Source organism: Myotis brandtii, unplaced genomic scaffold (assembly GCF_000412655.1).
Source record: "Myotis brandtii unplaced genomic scaffold, ASM41265v1 scaffold165, whole genome shotgun sequence".
In the NCBI taxonomy this organism is placed as follows: Eukaryota; Metazoa; Chordata; class Mammalia; order Chiroptera; family Vespertilionidae; genus Myotis; species Myotis brandtii.
Genome location: NW_005356042.1, coordinates 2,846,888 through 2,856,445, shown reverse-complemented (window position 1 = coordinate 2,856,445; position 9,558 = coordinate 2,846,888). Strand labels below are relative to the sequence as shown.

Genomic DNA, 9,558 nt, shown 5'->3' with positions numbered 1-9,558 from the left:
GGCTGCCCCCTCGCCCCCCCCCAGGAAGTCTCCTTTTTCTGCCCGTAGTCAGGGTGGGGACGGTGCTGACCGGAGCCCGGACTCAGGATGCCGGGCGGGAGGCCGCTCCGAGAACGCCCCAGGCTCCCTTTTGTGTCTTCTCGGGACCAGGGCCGGCCCCTGCAGTTCAGTGCTGCCTGGGGAGGGCCGAGGGACCGTCCAGGCCAGGGGCCTGCCAGGAGGGCTCCTACCCTACCCAGGAGTTTTTCTGCCCACCTTTCCAGGGCCCTATGTCGGGGAGAGAAGGAAAGAGTTAATTAGACCCTCAATGCACATGGCCCCTTTATTTACCAGGATAAAGGAGGGAGGCCATTCTCTGAGCCTGGGGTCAGTCCTGGACACCCTGAGGTGTCATTGAGGAAGGCACTGGAACCCCATAGGTTTGCTGAAGCCCCTGAAATGACAGTTAAAAAGAAACCTGAAGGTTTGAAGCTGCATGATCCCCTGTCCCTGCAAGAATCAGGGTGCTGTGTGTGTGTGTGTGTGTGTGTGTGTGTGTGAGGGGGCAAGGGGTGAGGGAAGACATCTGCCTCTTGTGTGAGCTTCGAAGTGCTCCCTCCCCAACCTACTGGTGGTCTGTGCTCTGGACTCTGAGTGCTGGGTGGGCTCCCCGGCGAGCAGGGCAGGCGCACAGCCCTTTGGCTTCCCACGGCCCTCCCTGCCCAGATGTGGCCCAGAGCCTGGGGGTCCTGCGAGGGGCAGTTGCCCCTGCTTCCTCGCCAGGTGGGGTTAACCCCTCCAGAGACACCCCTGCCTTCCTTGGCTCACAATGTTGGGTGGAGGGGGCGCCCTGAACCACTGCGAAGTTGGGTTTGCCCATATCCTCCTCCTGGTTCCCCTGCAGGAAAGCAGAGGACAACCCCCGGCCGGGGGGTACTTGAGGGGGTGGGTGGCAGGAGAGTTCCTTGCCTCCCTTCTCAAGGTTAGTGTGGCACAGTAAAGACGCCCCTGACCTCTGCTAGGCGTGCACCCCTGTAAAATGGGGTGATCAGAACGTCTTTCCTACCTCCTGGCTGGCAGTGGCTGAGGTGGCTGGCAAGGTGGCAGGAACCCCTTGAACAGGCAGGGCCTCTCTCTGATGGGTGGTCCAGGCCTAAGCTTCTCAAGCCCAACCGGAGACAGGAACATACGCCCTCCCGAGTGAGTTAGAATTCCCAGGCGTGGGGAGTGGCAGGAGTGGTCAGGTGCAGCCCGGCTTGCACACTGCACTCTTCTGCTGGAGGTGTGCAGTGGGTTCTGAGACCCTCTGGGGTCCCTGCAGGCCCAGCTGGGAGCAGCAGTCTCTGTAGCAGCGCTCCGGGCTTTTGCTCTGTGAGAGGAAGCGAACCAGCCTGGAGTTCGGGCTCTGTTGTCTTGTGCCCCTGAACGGCAGGTGCCTAGGTCCCAAGAGCCACCCTCCCCTGGACCCTCTTTATGTTTTTCGCAGTGAACATCGTTCTCACTGGCCGGCTCAGCAGCGCAGTTCCTGCTTTAGGTGAGTAAGACACTTCCCTTCCTCTTCCCTTCTTCCCTGCCTTCCGGTTTAGTAACCTCTGAGGACAGGCCTTCAAGGTCCGGGTTCTACCTCTGAGGTCAGTCCTAGTGTATCTTTTCTGCATCCCAAAGAGGCTGTTTGACTTTAGGCAAGCTTAAACTTCCCTGCATGTCAGTTTCCACGTCTATAAAATGGGTGCAATAATAAGACTTACTTCAAAGCCTGTTATTAGGGTTGAATGAGCGAATGAGGCGAGGTACTCAGCATGGTATTGACACATGGTGGCTTAATACCACTAGCAAACTGCCTGGTATAGTTGGCAGATTGTACCTCCTGTAGGCTGTGGGGTTCCCCAAGGGCCACGAGCTGCCCGAGATGCTGCCTGTTTTTGAATTATACCTGGGATTTAATTTATAAAGGCATGACTGAGTGATGACACGGAGAGGTCAATGCCGTTGACAGAAGTTGTTACGTATGCGTCTTGAGAGAAAGGGATACTGGCCACACCACGCAGGGCCACAGGTTCGATCAGGTTCGATGCAGGGGCGGCCAAGGCCAGAGCATCCCTTGGAGTTTCTGTGGGAACGTCAAGGCAGGGCAAGGCAAACCGTTTAGAATTGGCTAGGATGGTCTAAGGCAGGGGAAATATTGGCTTGCTGTGTGAATCAGGTAAGACGGTGGGTGGGGGCTCAGCCTTGGAGCAGCCGGCCTAGGAAAAGGCAGGCTCCAGACAAACTGGCATGCAGGAGAGAGGTGAACTCGCTGACCGGTAGTTTGGCCCTGCAATGAATGGATGCCAAATAGACATATAATATCCGAGAAAACACAGTTGGAGCTCTGCCCCTGCCTTTGCCTGTCAGACCGGTCTGTCCATCCACTGGCCATCTTTGTGCTTGTGCCTTGTGCCTAGTGCAGCAAAGACTGTCAGGAGTGGGAAGGGAGGCTGAGCCCATGAGGGCATTTGCTCTTTGCTGAGGGGGTTGCCAGGGTTTGGCAAATGGGTAAGTCTAGACTCTCATGGCCCTTGGTGCCACCAGGAGACATCTCAGAAGGGCCTTGGGAAGCTGGGAGAATGTGCGGTCCCCAATCTGGGTGCCTGCTGATTTGTTTGCTGTCTGCTGTGCTGCATGGAGGGGCAGGAGATAGGGGACTTCTAGTTCTGCCCAGGGCTCAACTTTAGCAGAAACTCACTGAGGTTGGTTCAAAGAGAGGTGTCTCTGCTGGCCAAGGTCACTGGGATGGGAGGCCCAGAGTCCACAGAGCACTCTCATGGGCCCGCCTCTCAGACCCGGCCTGTCAGTCTCCTCCCAATTCTCCTTGCACACTAGCTCCGGCTCCCTGCAGCCGGCCTCCTCTGCTGACTCTGCTGGCCTAGGGCCCTGCCTTGCTCAGCACGGAGTCAGCCCCAGCCCTGCCTGGCGTCCTGGCCCCCTCACCATTTCCAGGAGAAGACTGACTGGCTGTGAGGGAGCGGGACGGCGTGCAGGTCTTACAGATGCGAGCCCCAGGCCAGCCCTGCTGCTGGTGTGGTGGGTTGACATGTCTGCCACATGCCTGTGCCCCAGTGTAGATGCTACAGGCATGAGGTTCACCCACAGAGCCAGGGAGGGAAAGACAGCCACCGAGCGCCACACATTTTGTTCTTAGCTATCAAGACCTCAGTCCCAGGAGGTCCACATTGTCCAGCTCCAGGGGCCTCTGTCCACATCACGGTGCCTGTGTTCAGTGTCCCCGTGTCTTGAGCTGCAAACAGTCTGTGTGGTCACAGGTGGTGGCCTGGGTCCTACCTCTTCTGGAGTCCAGCCCTGACCTCTCTAGCATTGCTCAGAGACAGCTTAGAAGCTGAGGCCCCCTCCCCCTCTGACCCAGGGCTCCATGATTGCATTTTCAGGATTTTCCCTGTGACTCCTACTGTGAGGATCCTGGATCAGGACTGTCCCCTGGCCCCTTCCCAGTCTTCACTGGGCTCCTGAGGGCCTGGCTGGGCTGTCCTGGGGATCTCAGCCCCGGGACTAATGCCTCCTGCACCTTGGACTCTGGGCTCCGCCATGTGGCCACTATGACCTGGGGTGGCTTGGGTAGGTCTTCAGGCTATTCTGCACTCACCTGGCAGCTTCTCTGAGCTTCTGGGGTAGGGGTCCCAGCTTCCTGTGGTCTGGTGACAGCAGGCAGGTTGTCTGGGGTATTGGTGGCCTTTAGAGACCGGGTCTGCAGTTGTGCTTCCTCAGGCTCAGGCCCTCTCAAGAGTATGTGATGAAGGAAAGGCGCTCACTGCTCTAAAAAATGCCCCGTCATCCCTTGCCCACTTGAGCAGGCCACTTTGCCACGAAGGCCAAGGGAATTTTCTGCCCGAGTGAACACAGGTCCCCTCCAGCTAAAGCTCTGCTAGTTCTGTCTGAGTGCCTCCTAAGCACCCCCCAAATCCTCTATTCTGCTCCAGTATCTCCCCAAACACACAGTCCTCCCAGCTCCCCATACTGCTGGCCCATCATCCCATACCCTGTCATAACCCTCAACTCCCACGGGGTGCAGCCTCCCACTCACCCCATCCCATGAATGTCTGCCTGCTACTTTCTCCAGATTTCCCAACCACCCTCAGAGAAGTGCACCCACTGACCACATTTTACTGATGGACAAGCAGAAGCCCCAAGATTGGGTTCCTAAGCCACTTTCTCCTGCCTGTGCCTGGATCCTGTGTTGGGTGGGCTTCCTGCTACCACAGAGAGGGCTGGGGCTGGTTGTCTGAGCTGGTGGTACCCTCCAAGCCCATCGCCAAGAGGTGTCCAGTCAAGAGGCCCTGACCAGAGCTCCCAGCTTCCTGCACTGACCCCGGCTTCCCTCCTGCTCCACATTCACTCTGTGTGGCTGGACTGACACAACTGTGTTCTCTGTGGCCTGCTTTGGAGAAGAGCAAACAGTAACTGAATGACATTGCTGCCCTGGATGTGAGAATTTCTGGGGCAGCTCTGGGGGCCCCTCAGGAGCGGGGCTGTTTGGGGGATGTGTTGTCGGAGGCTTTGTTGAGAGGCAGAGCTGGCCTGGCAGCTGTCCAGTCATCTGTTCCTGACGTGGCTGGTGGTCTGAGACAGGCCTCCTGACCCCTGCAAGAGAATACTTCTCCCTCCAGACATAAGTCCTGGAGGGAGAAGTATTCTGGCCAGAGGGACGGCATGCAGGCATGGCTTTCCCGCCGGTGTGGGTGAGAGACCTGGCCTCTGTGAGTGTTTGTCTCTGGGGAAGGCTTCCAGGCCATAGCAGGTATTGACTGGGCCCTGCTCTGCCCAGATCCTGTCCTGGGGCTGAGGACACGGTGGTTCCCAGCTTGCCCGACCTGGGCCCCCTGCCTCAGAGGCCAGTGCTTCAGAGACTCCGTGTGGGGGAAGATGCACTCTAGCAGCCTAGGCCTCCCCCTGCCTGTGACCCCCCCACCCAGCACCGCCCACAAAGCTGGTGGCCGCACCTGTCAGAGGGAAAGGCCAGGCCATTCTGTTTGCTTAGTCCTTCTTCTGCTGGCCTGTGACCAGCGTGCATCGCTCCCATTTTATGGGTGAGAAATCTGAAGTTCAGGAGGGTTAGCCTTCTAGGGTGAGTGCCAAGTGGAGAGTCTTGGCTAGCGTCTCTCTGACCTGGCACTGTCGAGGCTCTGAGGGCGAACTGAGCGAGGTCAGCCTTAGGGTCACGCGGTGGTGTTTCTCTTCTAGTCCTTTGAATTTCTTGTGAGCTGTGGAATGGGAGTTTTGACTCCCTGGTAGTCACAGTATTGGGTCACCGGACCTCCATGGTCATGGCAGGCCCCAGTGGAAGGGGTTTCATGCTTCCGAATGCTAAGCAGGTGCTTGGGCTGGCCAATTCTCGTTGATCCATATTTATTGAGCACCTACCGTGTGTCAGGCCCTGTGTGGGATCCTGGGGACACAGTGTTGAGCCAGAGCCAGCACAACTCAAAGGGAAATGGCTGCTATGGCAGGTGCTGTGGAGGAGAGAAGGGGGGGGACTGGAGCCCTAATGGAGGGTCCCCTGGGGAAGGGGCCACTGGGCTGAAGCCCATAGGAGTGGATGGGCTAATGGGTGGGGGGAGCATCCTGCCAGGGGCCACAGGACAAAGTTTCCCTCCCATGGGAGGTACTACAGGAGGTGTGAGTGGAAAGATGGGTTATGGGGGAGATGAGGCAGAAGAGGTGAGGGGCTGGTGCCACTGTGATGAATATTGTCCTTGTCCTATGAGCATGAGGACAACATTTTGTGCAGCTGTGTTGAGAGCCAGCAGAGACCCCTGCTTCCGGGGCGACAGTGGAAGGTGCCAGGCAGTGGGAGAGTGAGGAGGTGATGGCACTGGACTCAGGTCATCATTTGTCTTCCTGAGCCTCAGGTTTCCTGTCTGTATTAGGGCCCGCCTTTGCCACAGGCTTTTGGGAGGATTCAGTGAAGCAGTGGGGTGAAGGGTTGAAGGGGTAGTGAGGGGTGGGGGCAGCCAAGTGCAGGGGCCTTGCCTGGTCCTGGGAAGGCTGGGAAGTGGAGGGCATGTATAATGAAGAGGGTATAGTGAGCCTGTGGTCAGGAGAGCTGTGGGGGGAGGGGCATGGTGGCCCCTCACTCATGCTGGCAGGTGTGACCTCTGCACTGGTCCCTAGTACACCGCATGGTGACACTTCATAAATGCGTTGGCGCAGGCACGGCAGTACCAGAGGAACAGGGTGGACTCTGACTGCCACTTACTGGCTGTGTGGCCATGGGCTGGCCATTTATTCTCTCTGAGCCTCAGTTTCCTCATCTGGTTACGAGATCTACTTCCAGTGGCTTCCCACTTATGCTCAGGATAAAACCCAAATTCTGTGTAATCAGACCCAGCCTGTGTTTCCAGCCCCATCTGGACATTTGCCCCTCCCTTCAGGCCTGTTTTGTTATTTTCGTTCCACGCAGGGGATCTGCATAAAGTCAGTCTGATCCCCTCCGCCCCCCGCAGCCTGTGAGTTCCACAGAGCCTGTCTTATTCAGCATGCCTAGCACTGTGTTTGGCACATAGTAGGTGCTCACATCTGTGTTGGGTGAACAGAGCTTCTTTCCTCTCAGACTGAGGACTGTATTTGTCAAGTCCCAGGGAGGTCAGGCAGGTCTGGGGGTACAGAATTCTTAACTGAACTGAGGTGCCAAGGCCAAGAGGCTGCACCTCAGAGGTGCCAAGGGGAGTTGTTGGTGGGCACGCTTCCAGCCCTGCCAGGGAGGGGAGATAAGACCTAGGCTCTGTGCACAGATGGGGTTGGGACTACGGCTGCCCTTAGTCCATGTGGGTGCTCCTTGTCCCTCATATACACCACTTCCATGAAGTCTCAAGTAGTGGCCTTGCCCTTGGCTATGCCCACCCTTGGCTGGCCTTTATCACACCTTGGAAAGGCCTGTGCTCAAGCTAAGAGTCCCCACCTCCCCCCACTTCCTACCCAAAGGTGAGGCCAGCACTTCGCCTCCTCTCCTGACAGCTGCCTGCAGTGGGAAACTGGAGCAGCACACAGAACGGCGTGGCGTCATCTATAGCCCGGCCTGGCCCCTCAACTACCCGCCGGGCACCAACTGCAGCTGGTACATCCAGGGTGACCGTGGCGACATGATCACCATCAGGTATGGGAGTCCCCGGGGGGTGTCCACGGGAACCTATATAGGTCTGCAAGTGCTAAGCGTGTGTGTGTGTGACAGAAAGAAAGAGAGAAGGAGGAAGAGAGAGAGAGAGAGAATGCATGTGATGGTGCATGTGACTGAGTGCATATGTGGGCAGGCATGGAGTGCATGTGCGAGCATGTATGTGAGCATGTGTGAGTGTGCATGTATGAGCACATGTGTGAGCAGGTGTGGAGGGCACATGTGAGTGTATGTGTTTGAGCACGTGTGTGCTTGTGTATGTGTATGAGCTCATTCAGCAGGAATAAATGACGTGTGAGTGTCTAAGCACATGCATGTACATGAGCACATGTCTGAGCAAGTTAGGAGGACAAATGTGAGCAGGTGAGTGTGCAAGTGTACGTGTGAGAGTCAGGTGTGAACATGTGTGAGCTGTAAGCAAATGAGTGCTGTGAGCATGTGAGTGTGCCCAGCTCCCAGGTCTCTGTGGGCCTCTGTGGCTGGCTACATGGAGCTGGGCCTCGTCTTGCCCTGAGCCTCTCTCAGGGGCTGTGGGGGCTGTGAGTCACCTCAGGCCTGCCAGGAAGGGGAGCCCTGGGGCTGGTAGGCATGGTCTAGCTCTCTGAGGTGGCAGAGGTATCTTCTCTGTCCTGCAGGGGTGGCTAGCAGCTAGGCTGGCACGGATCCCAGAGCAGGGTTTCTCCAGGGTCCTCAGGGCAGTCTCAGCAGGAGCCCAGGTGCTCCAGCTGCAGGACATGCAGAGGGAAATGGGTTGAGGTGAACAGATGCTGGAACTCCTGGCCTGGGTGGCCACGGGGATATTTGGCTGGGGAGTCACTCTCCTAAATGCCAATGCTCAAAAGGCCCCCAGTTACTCCATAGCTCCAAAGCATGGGATGTGCTGGCACAATCAGGGTGTCCTAGTGTCTGTGCCTGCTTTCCCGTGGTCACAGGGCTGTGGCTCTCAGGCACATTCTCTTCAAAGACTTCACCCTCCTCCAAAGACTCCGGGCTCTATGATCTGCTCGTCCCACAGCCTGGGCCAGAGGTCCAGGGCTGATATATTTCTTCCCAGGTGACAAGCTGTCACCTAGCCCCAGCCTAGCCCCGCCCTGGGGGCATGCCCCCTCCCCCACAGTGCACAGGCCTGTGAGTTTGTGCAGGGTCTGTCCCAGCACACCCAGTGTGGGTGGGATCTGGGGCCTTGGGTCTCCCCACTTGGGAGGGTATCAGGGGAGGGAATTGCCCAAGATGGGGCTCCTGACTGGGCCTCCACTTTGGCTTTGGGGTGGGGATGCTATGTGTGTGCTGACAAGGCCTTCCCAGAGCTGCAGGGGTCTGATGTGAAGGATACTATTCAGAGTTTTTTATTATTTTTGGATCTGCCCTCAGATCCCTGGGTGTCTGGGAGTGGAGGGAGGAGGTGCGGGTGGGGTTGGCCATCCTTGTTCTAAGCTCAGGCCTGATTGTTCTCTGCTGGTCCTTGGCCACATGGGCCCTGCCTGCCTACCCACCCTTGCAGCTTCCGCAACTTTGACGTGGAGGAGTCCCACCAGTGCTCCCTGGACTGGCTCATGCTGGGCCCAGCGGCCCCACCCCGCCAGGAGGCCTTCCGGCTCTGTGGCTCTGCCATCCCGCCTGCCTTCATCTCCGCCCGGGACCATGTCTGGATCTTCTTCCACTCTGATGCCTCCAGCTCCGGCCAGGCCCAGGGCTTCCGTCTCTCATACATCCGAGGTGACACCAGCAATGGCATCGCAGGGCACCACAGAGCACTCAGTGCACCACGTGGGCGCCTGGGGCCAGAGCAGCACCCCCCATCTGCCTGCTCCCTGCTGGGTCTCCTCCAGGAACCCCATCAGGCTGAGCACAGTGGTGGGACGGGGACTAGTCATGTTGCTGCCTCAGGGTGCCTTGGAGTCCCTCAAGGTCACTGATCCCACTCCAGAATTGGTTACAGTGGGGGCTCCCCCCTTCACCCAGATCACCCTGCACCTCAGGTCAGGGACTTAGTTTACCTGACATTCGAGGGGTCTTTATGCCTCAGGTGGCCATGCGAGGCCAGGGGCTCTCCTCTATGTCTCCTGCCTCTTCCTTGGCCCTGCAGAGGCCCCGCTGGAATGGGGGAGCCACCCTGCCCGTCCCTGGCCCTCAGGCCCCAGGCTGGAGGAGGCCCTGCTCTCCCCTGACTATCTTCCCCTGCTCTCTTCATTCCACAGGGAAACTAGGCCAGGCATCCTGCCAGGCAGACGAGTTCCGCTGTGATAATGGCAAGTGCCTGCCGGGCCCGTGGCAGTGCAACACTGTGGATGAGTGTGGCGATGGCTCTGATGAGGGCAACTGCTCAGCACCTGCCTCCGAGCCACCCGGAAGCCTGTGCCCCGGGGGCACCTTCCCCTGCAGCGGGGCACGCTCCACGCGCTGCCTGCCTGCAG

General features: G+C 58.2%; 1 protein-coding gene across 1 annotated transcript in view; it reads left to right on the top strand.

Moving 5' to 3' along the window:
* Positions 1–6: 6 nt before the first annotated feature.
* LRP3 (low density lipoprotein receptor-related protein 3) overlaps positions 7–9,558 on the top strand; it is an 11,760-nt gene continuing 2,208 nt past the window's right edge. Inside the window, exons 1-5 of the mRNA XM_005862668.2 lie at positions 7–463; positions 1,466–1,513; positions 6,988–7,126; positions 8,646–8,860; positions 9,343–9,554. Of these exons, the coding sequence (XP_005862730.1) occupies positions 439–463; positions 1,466–1,513; positions 6,988–7,126; positions 8,646–8,860; positions 9,343–9,554 (639 nt within the window). The 5' untranslated portion in view covers positions 7–438. The remainder of the gene's footprint in view (positions 464–1,465; positions 1,514–6,987; positions 7,127–8,645; positions 8,861–9,342; positions 9,555–9,558) is intronic.